The 14,825-nt window shown below is 41.4% G+C and overlaps 1 protein-coding gene across 1 annotated transcript in view; it reads right to left on the bottom strand.

Moving 5' to 3' along the window:
• TAPT1 (transmembrane anterior posterior transformation 1) overlaps nucleotides 1-9,764 on the bottom strand; it is a 63,916-nt gene extending 54,152 nt beyond the window's left edge. The window contains exon 1 of the mRNA XM_012638511.1: nucleotides 9,479-9,764. Within this exon, the coding sequence (XP_012493965.1) occupies nucleotides 9,479-9,677 (199 nt within the window). The 5' untranslated portion in view covers nucleotides 9,678-9,764. The remainder of the gene's footprint in view (nucleotides 1-9,478) is intronic.
• Between the last annotated feature and the right edge of the window lie 5,061 nt (nucleotides 9,765-14,825).

The raw sequence follows: 14,825 nt of genomic DNA on the forward strand, positions 1-14,825 counted from the left end.
TGGGTTAAATGTATACAAGATGTAAATATAGATGTAAATATATCTACTGTAGATATTAACAGATTTTCAGACTTAAAGGTCTTAGTCTAACCAAATTCATGCAGAGTAAAACTTTTGGTTAGGAATTTTCTAATATGTTGTAGGCTGGCTAGAACCAGAACAAGATCTGCTCTTCGAAGGGGAGAAAAAGAAAGCCTTCTGAGCTGCAAACAAGAAGTATGAAAGATCAAAATCATACTCAAACTCAGTTCAGTTTTCCAATTAGGAAGAAAAGAATGTTTTGATTAGCTAGTATCTATAAATGCCAATTCTTTCACGTAAAAACCGAGAACAGGACATTCAGAAAGCACAAGAGATTCACATATGTTATTTTTCACTGACTCCAGAAGTCACTCCCCCATACTCTCTGGGCAGCATCTGACTCTGCGGCTTCCCTGTCCCTCCCTGCCACCCCACCCTCCTGTCAGTGGTGCTCTTCTCTCTCCAATGGCCCACTTTTCTGACGCAAGTCTCTTAGATGGCTCCTCCTCCTCTACCTGACCCTAAAGTGTTTGCTGGCTTGGTGCTCTACTCACTACAGTAAAACATTGGCCATCCTTTAACACTGGTATTCTCTGACGTGTCCTCTTCCACCTTTTCTTTTGTTTCCCATCTAAATCCTGAAGCTACCGCATCCTGAGCTCTGGCCCCGGGAGCCATATTTCCACTGCCTCCTGGGTAGTTCCACCTGGATACCCCACAGACCACCTTCCCCACTGATTTTGTGCCCGTCCCAGAGTCCGGACTTTAGTTCCTGGCCTCACAAGTGACATAGCTGCCCCGCTAGAGGCCCAAGGCCAATCTTGATAATCTCTCTCTTCTCACCAAGCCCTACTAATTCTTCCTCTAAAACATTTATTATCTCCCCCCATCCCCTACCTTCTTTCTATACTCTACCCTAGTTTGGTCCTCTCCATCTCTCTCAGGTCACTACAAAAGCTTCCTGACTTTCCAATCTCTTCTCCCTTCAATGCTAACTCCATCTGGCAGCCAGAGTCAGCCCGCACGCACACACACACACACACACACACACACACACACACACACACAGATTATCACTCTGCTGAAACCCTTCCTGGCTCTTCCTTATCTCCAGGATAAAGTCCTACCTCCTCAGTGCTGCTGACACCAGATGCCCTACGACTTGGCCCTAAGCCACCTTCCAGTCATGCTTCACACCCGCCTCCCCTGAGTCCCTAGGTCATAACTGTCTGCTTATATTACTTTTCATTTCTCCCAAACACATCAATGGGTTCACACTGCTCCTTCGCCCAAGAGGAGGGTCAGGTTTCTTCAAGTGAACATGCTCAGATGTTACCTTCCCTGTGAAGACTTCTCTAAGTTTCCCTGGGCAGAATCCATCTTTCCCCCTGCTCGGCTCCCACAGCACCCGCACTTGCCTGCGCTCTCTGCAGCATGCTAAACTAAGCTCATCTTCTTGTCTGGTTTTCTCATTCACCTTTGCATCACTGGGGCCCAGCACATAATAGGTGCTCAACAAATGTTTGCTAAAAGAATACATGGATCAGAGAAGAAGAAGAAAAATCACAGAGGAGAGTGTGGCAAGAGAGAACAGAAACAGAAACAACAAGTTAAAAGCTAAAGATGAAGTGGAAAGGGAGATGACTGAGTTAAGAATTACAAGGACACAAAATGGAGCAGCCAAATCACAGTCCCCTTAGGAGGCAGCAGCAAAGAACAGAACCAATGCTAAGGAGAGCTGAGAAAGTGAAGCAAAAGGCAAACTGGGTTAAACTTTCAGGTGGGTGATTTGTTTTTTCTGATATAACTTCTGGCATTTTTCCATTTTTAACACTGAATTTCTCTATTGAAAGATGATCTATATGAATAAAAAAGTGGAATTAATCAAAATGTCCAACATTAGTGGAATTGCTTGATAAATAACCATTTCTCAGGACAGAACTGTCCTGAGGATAGAGGAGCGAGCAGGGAAAGGGTGAAAAGCTTCACTCCTCAGTGCAGCAGCCATAGAGGGGGGGCGGACAGGCACTCCTCTACTCTGGACACATCTGAGTGAAAGGGTAACCTAACAGGTAGCTGAACCTCAACCCCACTCCCCCCCACACCCTGCCCCCCAGAGAATAGAGTGCCATGATGCAGTCACAGCCTGTGAGTGCCCTCGTCGGGACATCCACAGGGAGTGCAAGGAGAAAAGCTGGGCAGCCCACGACTGTGTCATCTGGGCTAAAGAGATACAGAAACAGGTTATTGCACAATACTTTTAAATTTAAAAAAGCAAATTAAAAAAGTTTATTTAGAAAATCATCCTTTATAATAGTGTCTTCCCTGGTGAGTGCAGATGACAGCTTTTACCATAGTAAGAGTTTTGTCATGAGCCACAGAAGAACATGGAATTAGCAACCAGAGGAAGGGAGTTCTAGCACCAGCTCTCTCACACATTAGCCCCGTGATCCTGGTCAAATCACAAATGCCAGTTTCACAGATGAGAACGTGGAGGCTTAGAGTATGATTTTTTTTGTTTGTTTGTTTTTTCCTTTGTAGAGAAGGGGTCTCACTATGTAGCCCAGGCTGGTCTCAAACTCCTGGCCTCAAACTAATCTGCCTCCTTGCCCTCCTAAAGTGGTGGGATTACAGGTATGAGCCACCGCGCCCGACCTAGAGCAATTTTTTTGACACCTGTTACCTGCTTGCCTTCCACAAGGCAAGGAGAGACTAAGAGAATATTTATATGAAAGCATATGAAAACCACAAAGCATGACATAATATCTTGAACTATTTACTATGAATTTCACAAGTTCTGTAGTATTAACCAATTCTGGTTTGGTGGTTACCTAATATTTATTGATGCTATATCTGCAATTTTGGTTCTATGGTTAAAAAGTAATATGCCAAATAAGTATACTTAACAAACTACATAAGTAACTAATTTTCTATAAATAGGTTATCATGCAACATATACACATGAAAGCATTTTAACTATGTTATAAATACAAAACAATGTTGTGCCAGGATTCTATCTCTAGACATATAAAGAATTTTAGTTATAAACACCAATTTAGATTCTATGAGATTTTAAAAAATCAAATCATAAACAGCTAACATACTTTGAGTACTAAGCTGTCACAACTATGAAACAGATTCTATTGTTACGTCCATTTTGCAGATGAAGAAACCAAGGCACAGAGAGGCTAAGGAAGTCTGCAAGGCCACACAGGAAGCAAGTGGTAAAGCCAGAATTCATAGTCAAGGAGTCTATCACTAAAATGTGTACTTTTCACCATTAGAATACTTTGCCTATCATTGTCTCAAGCACTTTTGCAAACAGGCCACTGTGTGTTCTTTCTGGAAAATTAGAACCTGCTTCCCCTCCTTTCTCTGTGCTCCCACAGCACCATGGGCTTATTTCTGTGAAGCTACACTGTTAAGTATCTGGCTCCCTCATGAGACCATGAACTTTTTAAGAGCAGGTACCATGTATCTCGATATTCCCTAAGTCTAGCCCCCAGTGAGTTCTGAATGTAAGGGCAGTCTTTGTGCACACACAATTAATGCCATGCCAATGAACTGGGGAATGGCTTTAAAGATACATTAAAGCAATATTAAGAAACAAACAAAAAAACAAAAAAACAACAACAAACCAAGTTTTCAAGGAGTTAAATATCTTGAAGGCTTTATCCTACCTCCTTCTCACCCTCCCCTGGGGAAGTAGCTCTGATTAAGGGATTAGGATCCTTCCAGCATGAGAGGGTTTACAAAGGTCTTGCACACATTACCTTATACATTTCCCACGATTATGAGTTCTAAAGAGAACAGTTAACGGCATTCACATTTTGCAAATATAGAAACTGAGGTTCACACAGGTAAACAGATTTGTCCAAAGATACAGAAAAGTTAAGGGGCAAATTGGGAATAGAATTTAGCATGCTCTCTCCCCAACATCATAATTATCACCCATCTATCTGAAAATTATACCAAGAGAAAATGACCTGGCCCTAATCTGGCTTTGATTCATGCTGAGGAGGAAGGAGAAGGCATTGCCTGGTTCAGTTGCCTCATTCTCCCAGCCATCAAGTGAGCCTTGCTGCTTCGTCTGGTCCACATCCACCTTTCCCTAGCGAAGGTCACATTTCACAGTAGGCTACTCAATCTTCAGTGTCAAAGTGTACTGTGTTTCAGTGTTTTTGTTTTGTTGAACATTGTTCTCTAGCATTCTACAGACCCGTCTGAACTTATTTGTCCTGTGACTTTGGGTATACTTGCCTGGCTAATTATTTAGGAAGGCTACTGTTCTTTACCTGTGGATATCACTCTTCAGGAACTCTGTTACTACATCTTAACATTTTCCATACTCTGGTGATGTTTCATTCCTTCTTAGAAAAATAGTCATTCTCATTTGTTATGTCAAACATCTGCCTTTGCATTTAACAGCAAACAAATCCTTTCCAAAATGAAATAATCCAAATATTTATTTTATTTTATTTTAAAGACACAGTCTCACTCTGTCATCCTGGTTGGGGTGCAGTGGCTTGATCATAGTTCATTGTAACCTCGAACTCCTGGGCTCAAGCAATCCTCCCCAGCCTCTCAAAGTGCTGGGATTACAGGTGTGAGCCACTGTACCCAGCACAAATATTTATTTTCTGAACACTGATGACTTTTTAGATGTCAACCAGTTTTAGTTCATTTATCTAGATCTTACTAAGAAAAAATATCACTCAGTAAAAGTTTTTCAAAAGTAGAAATATTTACTGTTTAATTATAACATAAATAAGTGCTTCTACATTAGAACTAAGTTTTATCAACTGTGAATATTTAATAATACCAATTATAAATCCAAATCAATTCCTCTAGCATATTTTTATTCAATATTAATCTCCTATTACAAAATTGCTGTGATCCAGTACCTTAAATGGAGAAAAAAGAAATATTATGTTTAATTATCTTTTTAAAAAAAAATTTTGCCTATTTATTTTCTGTAGACCTCCTTTGTGGTCAAGTTTAATTATCTTCTGAGAAAGCTTATTTTACAAACAAGAACCTAGAATAAAAAAGTATTAATTAAAAGCAATGAGTAATCATAAATATATTTGTATGTTCAGTAATGTCTAAATATATCTTCCTTAAAATAGCATTGAACATTTAAAAAGATGGAAAGTAATATTGGTTAACTGTTAGGAAAATATGAAACATGCAAATCTTCATAGTCTTAAATAACGTAAAACTTTAATAAACTTTATTAAGATTCCACTAAAATATTACATGTAAGTTTATTAAACAAATATACAGGCACACCCTTGTTAAGGCCAATCAGTAATCAGCTTTTCTCGGAATCAATAATACAACAGCAATTCTGCCTAAGTCAAATGTAAGAAAAGGAACCATTTTACACAGTATATTCAAGTTTTTAAGACCTTCAAAAAATGTTTATAGTCTCATTTAAGGAAGTAAAGAACAGGTAGAATATTTATGAATTTATAGATGGAAAGCAAGTACAAAAAGAGTAGTGACATTTTTCAAGATCATAAGGTTATGAAGCAAAGGGTTAAAAATGGGAACAGAGGCCAGGCACAGTGACTCAAGCCTGTAATCCTAGCACTTTGGGAGACCTGTAATCCTAACACTTTGGGAGACCGAGGTGGGAGAATTGCTTGACATCAGAAGTTCAAGACCAGCTTGAGCAAGAGCAAGACCCAATCTCTCCAAAAAATTGAAAAATTAGCCAGGCATGGCGGCATGTGTCTGCAATCCCAGCTAGTTGGGAGACTGAGGCAGGAAGATCACTTAAGCTCAGGAATTCAAGGTTGTAGTGAGCTATGACAATGCCACTGCATTCTAGCCTGGGGCAACAGAGTGAGACCCTGTCTCAAAAAAAAAAAAGGAACAGAATATTATTCAGCTGACACTCAATGCTATATAGTTTTTCTGGACACTTCTTTTACACAAGTATTCCCCAAACTGGAGCACAAATGAGCTGCTAAGACTGAATTCTGGAGGGTAAATTAGGTTGAAGTTAACCAGTTTAAAAAGCTAAGATACTGAACTGATCAAAGACCAAAATAAGTAACTGTTCATTGTTTGTTTAGTTTATATATACTAAATACAGCAAATGAGAATTTTAAAAGCAGAGTAATAGTTTGATAGAAGAGAAGCAGCTAATTTTACTTTGTATCAGGGTTGTAGTTACCTAATTTCCCAGTTTTAAAATTATTTTTATTTGTAAATAAGAAATTGACTCCAGAACATAATTTCAGTGTCAGTAAGCATTTAATCATCCATCAGGTTAAGCCTGGGCCCATAGGGATAACTATGTAATATATTCTATGCAGAGTACAGACTGGTTACATGAAAACATATTTTATTAAAAATGTGGTACCTGTAAGAAGAACTTGAGAAAATTTCAAGAACACAAATAATAGAAAATAGTGAATAGGAATAGTTAAAAACCTTTGTCCTGCTCAAAATCTTTTGTGGGAATTGCTAAAAATTCTGTTGACTTTTCTGGGTTTCAGTCTTTCTTCCTGCCTCTGCTCAGTCTACGGAGGTAAAGCAAGAAGAGGTCTAACAATGGGTAAAGGCAGAAAAGGGAAGCAAAAGAGATGGAAGAATCACCATTAAAGAAGGAAAGAAATAGGTCCCCTGGCACCATTACCATTAGAAACAGTATTGTGCACCCATATCTGATGCAAACTCTTTTGTTTTACAAGCAATACCTATCCCTATGCATCTCCAACACCTACACTACATAGGTATTGTTTCATCCTCACCAGTACGTGCTACATTTATTTTGCACCAAGCCTTCTGCCTTCTGTTAAGCCTTCATGGTGACTAGAACCAACTTGGATGCTTCTGATACTAAACTACTTAGTAGTGGCTTTAGGAAACAGAGACAAATGGATTAGGCAAGCACTCCAAGCAAGCACAGAGTCTACAAAGCAATTCAACAACCGAACCAAGCCAAGAACACGGATTGCCTAATTCTTAGTCCAAGGCTGGCTTGCTGGACCTACATGCCTAAATGAAAATAAGGTTATGCAGATACTCTCCCACCTAGAACTTCTGCAAATGAGTCAAGTGAGGAACAAGCACAAAACCATGATAATAAGTACTTATTTGGTTTTATGTCAAAAAGGACAATAGAAGCTGGTCGTATTTTTAAGAGCAGGAAAAAAAGAATACAGAAGAAGTGAATCTGCAGTTCTTGATAAACACTATACCCAGAGTCCAAGGCCAGTGACCACACAGGCAACAGTGAAATACCTAATGACCATTCTGGACAGCAAATGAAAATAGGAATGATGAGTGTGAGACGCATTCTAACTAGGTTCAGGTGTAAGTACTAGCATCTGAGATAAGTTTCAGTCTACTGTCAGACTACATATATAAAAGCCAAAAAAGGAGTTCTGAGAACCAAGTGATAGAAGAGTTTGTTAAGAAAAAGAAAACTTATACTTGATGCAGATACATGTACAATATATGGTATATACGGCAGTTTATATAAACCAATATGCATATCTATTGTCTAAACAGGGACAGGTATAAAACAAAAAAAATAACCTAAAACACTACATTTTATTTTGATTTATTTTACTCAGATGCAGAGAAATTGGATAAGCACCTAATACGTATATTCATTTAGGGAATCTTAGGCTGTTAAGACTGATCAACAAATGTCTTATTTATGAGTCTCACCTAATGCCTGATCCCCAAGGCTAGTGTGACCCAGCAAAACAAGAGTGGCCACTGTCATCTCTCCCCACATAAAACCAATGAAATTGGGAAAACAATGAGGACTCCCTAACAGCTAAAGCTGGAAGTGTCCCCCTAATAATGACATCCAGCAACTATGGGCTAAACATCCAGCTTTAAACATGTTAAGTAAACCATGCTCAGTGAACCATGTTGATGAAGAATGGATACATGGTGTGATGAAGGCTATGGAAGCCCAGGTATCCAGAGCCATCCGGAAAGAGCCAGGTAAGAGTGCTAGGTATTACTGCAAGAGCACAAGATCAATGCTCATCAAAAAAGGCTACTGACAATTTCATCTCCTCTCCATGGAAACAACAGAAAAAGGCTTTAAAATTGTCGGCCTTCCTGCAATTCTAAAATATTTTAAAGAACTATAATGAAACCTGGCCACATCTATTTCTATTTGCAACAGAGCATTTTTAATATCCAAATCTAAGTAAACAGACAGCTAAGAGATTTAATACTTTGCCTTACTAAGATCCTGCCAATTCAGAAAGTAAATACTCTTGCAAGCAAATGTTTAATTGAACACTAAACCAAATAGAGTTGAGAATTTTTAAGTGGTTAATTGAAAAAGACTGAACAAGGCACAGTTTGTATTTAATTTTTCAAAGATAATGGACAGCTTCAAAACTGAACCTATGTCTTGCTCTGAGAATCAGCAAATCACTTAGGAACTCATCAGATCAGCTTTATGTCCTCTAACTACTCCTACAATTTCAATACCCCAGTACAATCAATGATGGAGTCAGCCTTACAACTAAAACATCTATTTCCATGAGCTGCAGGAAATAACGGCTAATACAACCCACATTAAGTACTAGAAACAATTTTTTAGTTGGAAGAAATTTAATGGAGCTATGGTTCAGCTGCTGTTCAATGCTTAAACTTATGTAAGAATTAAAACATTGGGATCACTCTACATACGTAACACATACATCTCAAAATTTTCCTTTTTCTTTTAAACCTAATATGCAACTGCAATATGAATACAAATGCAATTTTTAAAAAATTCTTTAGAAACAAGAATAAAATCCTATAGAAATTGTAACATTTTAACAATACGCTTAAAACTAGTCATTGAAAGAATTCAGAAGTACTCATTTTCTTATGTAGCAAATTCTTTTTTTTGGTTTAAGTTTCAGTTTAAGAGAAGTTCCCATGTAACATTTTAAGGAGTGCTCAATATTTCTGTTCCGGGCAAAACTACCGAACTTCAGTCATTATCACACTGTTAGCTATGTCTATGAAAAATCTATCTGGAGGGCAAGTTAACAGGTTTCTGTGGCTCAAGTTTTCTTAAAATACAGAATAAAAAAGTCACCGTGGCATGAATATAATTAAGAAATCAGCGTGCGCTTCTCATTTTTGAGCTCCCTTAGACTTGCGAGATGTCCGCCAACGTAAAGACCTTTCCAGAGCAAAGTGACCCAGGACAGAACTTCCCCGGCCGCAGCCCTTCCACACCTAGCCTGGCGCTGGCCGCGGGGACCTGGGGGCCGCGCGTGGAAGCCGCCCGAGGAGCTGTCAGCGGCCGCGGAGCCTCGGCAGCCCCGCGCCCAGGGGGCGGCTGGAGCACGGGCGGCACTGGGAGGCGGCGGCGGCCGCGGGGCTCGCGGGCCAGGGTCCCAAGGCCCCCCCGCCACCCTCGGTCCCCTGCCGACCCCTCGGGGCCGGCGCTGCGGCCTAGCGCCGCCGCCCGCCTCACCTGTGCGGCCGCGGCGCCTCTCCCGCCGCCGGTCGCTCTCGTAGAAGCCCAGCGTCTCGGTGTGCTGAGGCGCCGATGGGAGCCCCTGGCCGCCGCTGCCGCCCGGCTGCTCCGCTTCGCTGCGGCCGTCCCGCTCCTGGCCGTCCGCGCCGCCACCGCCGCCTTCTCCCGGGACGGCCGCGTCGCCGACGCCCGCCATGTTCCGAGCACAACAAACTGTCCCTGCCGCCTCCCTCCAGCTTCTGGCCCAGCCTCCGCCTCCGGCCGGCCCCCTCCCCGCCTCGCCCCGCCCCTCGCCGGAGCCCGGGCCGCCGCCGCTGCCGCCATCCGCTGCCCGCCGACCGGCGCGCGCCATTGGCGTCAGCGGCGCGTGCGAGACCGCCGCCGCTACGGCCGCCGCCATCTTCTTCCTGCCCTCGCCGTGGCGGGCGGCGGCTTCCCGCCTGGTGGCGGGCTCGGGCGGCCGGGGCACCGCTCCTGGTTCCATGCAGCCGGGCCGCGCGGCCGGGGAGAGCGAGCGTCTCCGGGGCTCGGGTCGGAGGCCCGGCGGGAGCGGGCCGGGGGCTGCAGCGGCGGCGGCGGCGGCGGGCGGCGGGTCAGCAGTAGAGCCCCGGAGCGGCGTCCGCAGCGTTCGCTGCCCGTTGTCTGCGAGGTTTCCCGCAGCCCGCCCGGGGCCCCTTTTGCAGGCTCTGTGGCCGGAGTGCGCCGGCGCCGCCCGCCCGGCCTTGTCACCACTGGCGCGGCCGCGGGAGCCTGGCTCCAGGTCCCCGATCCCTGCGAGTGTCGGACCCGTGTGTCCGCTATTTTGGTTCCGTCTCTTCTGCATATTTATGATCGTCCGTCACATTCCCTGGTCTCTGGGTGTCTGTTGGCAGTTTCCAAATCACTTGGGCATGAAGGAGCTTGGGGGAGCTTCACAACAGGTGGGGGCGCGGAGGGGAGGCGACCGGCCTGGGCACTCAGCTAGATGAGCGGAGTGCTTTATGCGTTTAGCGCGCCCGCGGACGTTCTAGACTGCCTTTTGGGATTAGGGTTAGGAGATGGCCTTTGTCCGCCACTGTGTCCTTGCTCCATCATTTTACTTAGTGCTGAATCTGTCCTTTCCAGTTTGGCGTGTGGCCCTGCACCGAGCGCTGTGTCAAGACCACCCGGCGCTGGGGCCGAAGAAGCGAAGATTCCCTGGGTTCCGGGAAGACGCAGGCACCGCGGCCACCCGCTTCCCACATGAGTGCTGTGCGCTCCAGTGAGGGGGACAGTGGTACCTCGATTTCCCAACTTGGGTAGTCACCTGTGCCTTTTTAGCCTTTTGATTTGCGAAAGCAAAACCGATTCCTCCGCGAACAGTAGGCTGCCTGGAAACGTCCTTAGACCTAAACTTGAGAACCAGATATAAACGTGCCTGAATAGAGCAAAATCCCGCTCGTGCTGATTTATCAGTAAGGCCCTGTGGATTCTGTTGTCACTAACGGCTTACCTGATGGTAAACACTCAGCAAGTTCTAAAAAGAGAGGGCTGCTTTGAGCGGCACAACCACCTGGCAGTCTGGCAGCAGGGCTGGAGGCAGGGGTGAGGGACCAAGATGGACTAAAACAGTCCAGCAGCTGGGAGCCCACCGCGGCCCCGCCTGGCGGAAAGGAACCTCCTTATCCGTCTGTATGAAACGGGACAGCTCAGAGGATTACCTTTCCAAATTATTCCCGTGACCATCCTCCATGAAATTCTGTTTGGGTTGTGTTTGGTCAAAACTGAGTCTTCCTGAACCAATAGAAAACAAATGCTCTGGTCAAATCTTTAAAATCATTTTGAAAATCAAAAGGTATGCAAAATATTATGGCCTCTAAGGTTCCTTTCAGCTCAAACTCTATGATCTTTTATAGGGAAACATCGTCCCATTCCATTAAGTACTGATTGTCAAGAATGAAGTAGACTTTTATTGCTATGTTTGTGTCAGTTTCCAATTACTGTCTCACCACATTTATTGGGTTATTGCACTTGCCTTTCACTCAACAGGAGCTGGAAGTGAAGGAATCCCAAATTCTGTTTCCTACAGCAGCTAGTGGTAGGAATGGATTTCCTTCATCTTCTGTATCAGGCCTGGGGAAAGACATTGTGTTGCAAAGGCTGTGCCTGTCCTTTGAAATAGCAAGGGAAGGGAGGGAGCAGCAGTTGTCTAGGCTGGATACTGAAGGTGTTAACAGCCAGCAAAAAGAGCAAACTGGAAATGGGGGAAAGTTGAGGGATTTGCAACTTCTCATCTTTTTGGTCTGTTCACTGGAGCTGCATTATTTTATCTAACTGTTGGGAAATTGCACAATTTCAAACCCATATTGAAGTCAACATACTGACAAGCATTTTTAAAACAAACGTAAATAATTTTTTCAATTAACACTGTTTTCCGCTGTATAGGTATTGATAATTGGATAATCAACTGGCTTATTGTATGTGGAAAGTTGTTTTCTTTGATTTAAATCAACTTACTGCAACTTCTTCGGAATTCAGGAAAGGGAATTTTCAAATATGTATTCTTAATCTTCAAAATATTGTTACAAATAATCTTAAACATAAGAAATATTTGTACAACATAGTAGAACCAGCAATTCTCTGAGAAAAATAGCAGTTAAAATATCATCATGCACTTTATATTATAAAAAGAAAGGTAGAGACTTAAATTTATGGTACTACCATTAGAAAACAAGAGTAGCTAAAAAACAGCAATGCTAGCCATTAAGCAGATACCAAATGACATTCTGAGTTAAGTTATAAGATAAAACCAGGATTCAGACAGCAATAAGCTATAGAAATTCAACTTAAACATTGAATTATTGTGAATTATTATTCCATAATAAAATGGTGTGCTCTAGCATGTCATTGTACTAGCTGAAAGTGTAAAAGTACTAGTGAAAGAAAAAAAATACTCCATTGGTGAGAAATAATTTCAATAAAGGAAAGTGATGAATAGTGGATGTGAGTTCAGAAATGAGAAGTTGAATCTTGCAGTTGTTACATTCACTATGTGGCTAGTGTTGCAAAACACAAAATATCATTTTTAAAAGAATGGAAATTTGGTGAGTAGTATACACAACATTTAAAACTAAATTACGTAATTTCATATTTCAGTAATTAAAGATTTAACAATTGAGATTTTGTGACTAAACAAAATACATTGAATACATTGTGTATAAACCATGAATTCAAAGCCCCAGGATATTTTCGTAATGAAGCCTATAAACTCTTATTGCTTAATGTCCAAGCCAAATCATTATGGTCTACCATTTCATGAAATAGCAAGAGTTTTAAAATAAGTCATGTTTTTCAGTTTGTATATCTGCATTTTTCTCCTAGGAATAGCACAATGTAGTACAAAAAATGTTGGGCCTATAGTTATAAGCCTTGGAAAAGACACTGTCTTGGATGTGTATTTATATTACTATGTGACCCTGGAAAGACAACCACTCGGGCCCTCAGTGTCTTTCCTTGGTAAGTGGGAGCAATACCCATTCTATAATGGGAGCTAAAAAATATACAATTTTCTTTTTTCTTTCTCCTTAGTGGTAGCTTTGAATACTTCCTTTCATTTAGACTACATAGTTTTCATTTTCCAACTACAAAGCAATTTATCTTTTGATGGCACTTCTAGTATATTGCCCCTAAAATATGTCTGAAATTAGTTTCATACGCTTTTCCAGAGTAACGCAAACATCAAAGTGCTTTGTTAACGTGAAAGAACTCTGAATTGTGAAAAGGCCAGGACTCTCTCACCCTCCAACTAAAGTCTTTGACCGAAGGAGCACAGGTGACCCCTCTCGCTACTTCATTTTCTCACTTGTAGAATAATAGACTAAATGGTTCTGATTGCCTCTTCTAGCTCCCAAATATTGTGTTAAAATCCATGCAAACCCTTTTTTAGATTCTTGGAACCCTGGGTTAAAAATAGTAGATAGACCTGCATTATCAAGATTTGTAGAATAGTATGAAATCCTTAAGAGAGTCACTTTGTAATTGGGTCTAAATTTTGAACGCAGGGAATTCAAACGCAGTAACTGTTGATCCCACATCAAAGGCATGGAAGTCTTTACACGCCTTCATTATGCTCTGTGCATTACGCCTTCATCCCTTGGCAAGAGGAGTGATGAGTTCTCCCTGACCTTCCAGAACTCTAAGGCTGTTGTTCTCACCCCAGGCCTCAGGGTTTCTGTATTTCGAACAAGTTTCCTGTATTGTATTCCATGCACACCCTGCATCTGAGAACACTGCTCTCAGGTGGCATTAAGCAACACCTGAAGTGGTATTTGAGACAATTGCTTAGTAATCATTGTACAGTTAATTTTTGTAGTATAGATTCAGACACAGAATACAGTTTGAATTGCATCTGTATTTCTCAGTTGAAAATTTACTTGAACATTACATGAATCCTATTTTCCGAACCATAAATGCCACGTGTCTGTATTCACAAACTGTACTCCTGAATTTAATTTATTCACCATTTTGTCTTCAAAGAGAAATGTAAGAGTTGATGTTTTTAAAAAATCTGAACAGCTTTGCAACTGATGTTCTAAAGAAATAAAATATACGGCTAGGCCCAGAGCAAGCCTTTGCACTAAATTTATGTGAGTTTATTGAATCTCTGGGTTCCAGTAATAATATTTTCTATCTTTGGCAATCATTTTTGGACTGATACTCATTATATTTTATCTGCTCTGGGCTTTATTCCATGGATTTTTAAAGGACACTAGCTCAGTTTGTTTCTGGAAGATGTAACACAAAGTAGATAATATGCCTTTGATTCTAACGTACCTGTTACAACTTAAAACAGTCATGAGCTAAATCTTATTTCTAAAAACAGTTTTTTGGCATGAGAATATATAACTGAAACCGTTGTATACAGGATTTTTGAAAACTATTCTTTGTTAAAAGGGATGTTTTGTAAATGATTTCTGTTCTGAAGACCTAAACGTAGGTTCTGTTTTTGTAATAAAAGTGTATGAACTTATAAAAATATATGTTTTATTAGCTAATAGAATCTTTTATTCATGATGAGGTATAAGGTTTATTTTCTATTGGATCTTAAATCTCTGGAAAATTCCAAAATGCTGATGAAAGGGACCCTGATAATGACTCAGTAGGTGTTCCATCCCAGGTTTCTCTCTTTAAGGAGAAAGAACATTGTTCATTTCTCATTATCATGATAAACAAAAATAGATATGTCATGTTTGAAACTGTTTTAGTCATTCAGTTGGTTAATTAACAAGAATCTATTTGTAGAATAAACTCAGACTTTCCAGTAAATTTCTTGATAACTGTCAAAAATCCTTCTTTATAATTCTAGCTAGCAAAGACTTTAATTTTA

Source organism: Propithecus coquereli, unplaced genomic scaffold (assembly GCF_000956105.1).
Source record: "Propithecus coquereli isolate 6110/MARCELLA unplaced genomic scaffold, Pcoq_1.0 Scaffold13, whole genome shotgun sequence".
NCBI classification, from domain to species: Eukaryota; Metazoa; Chordata; class Mammalia; order Primates; family Indriidae; genus Propithecus; species Propithecus coquereli.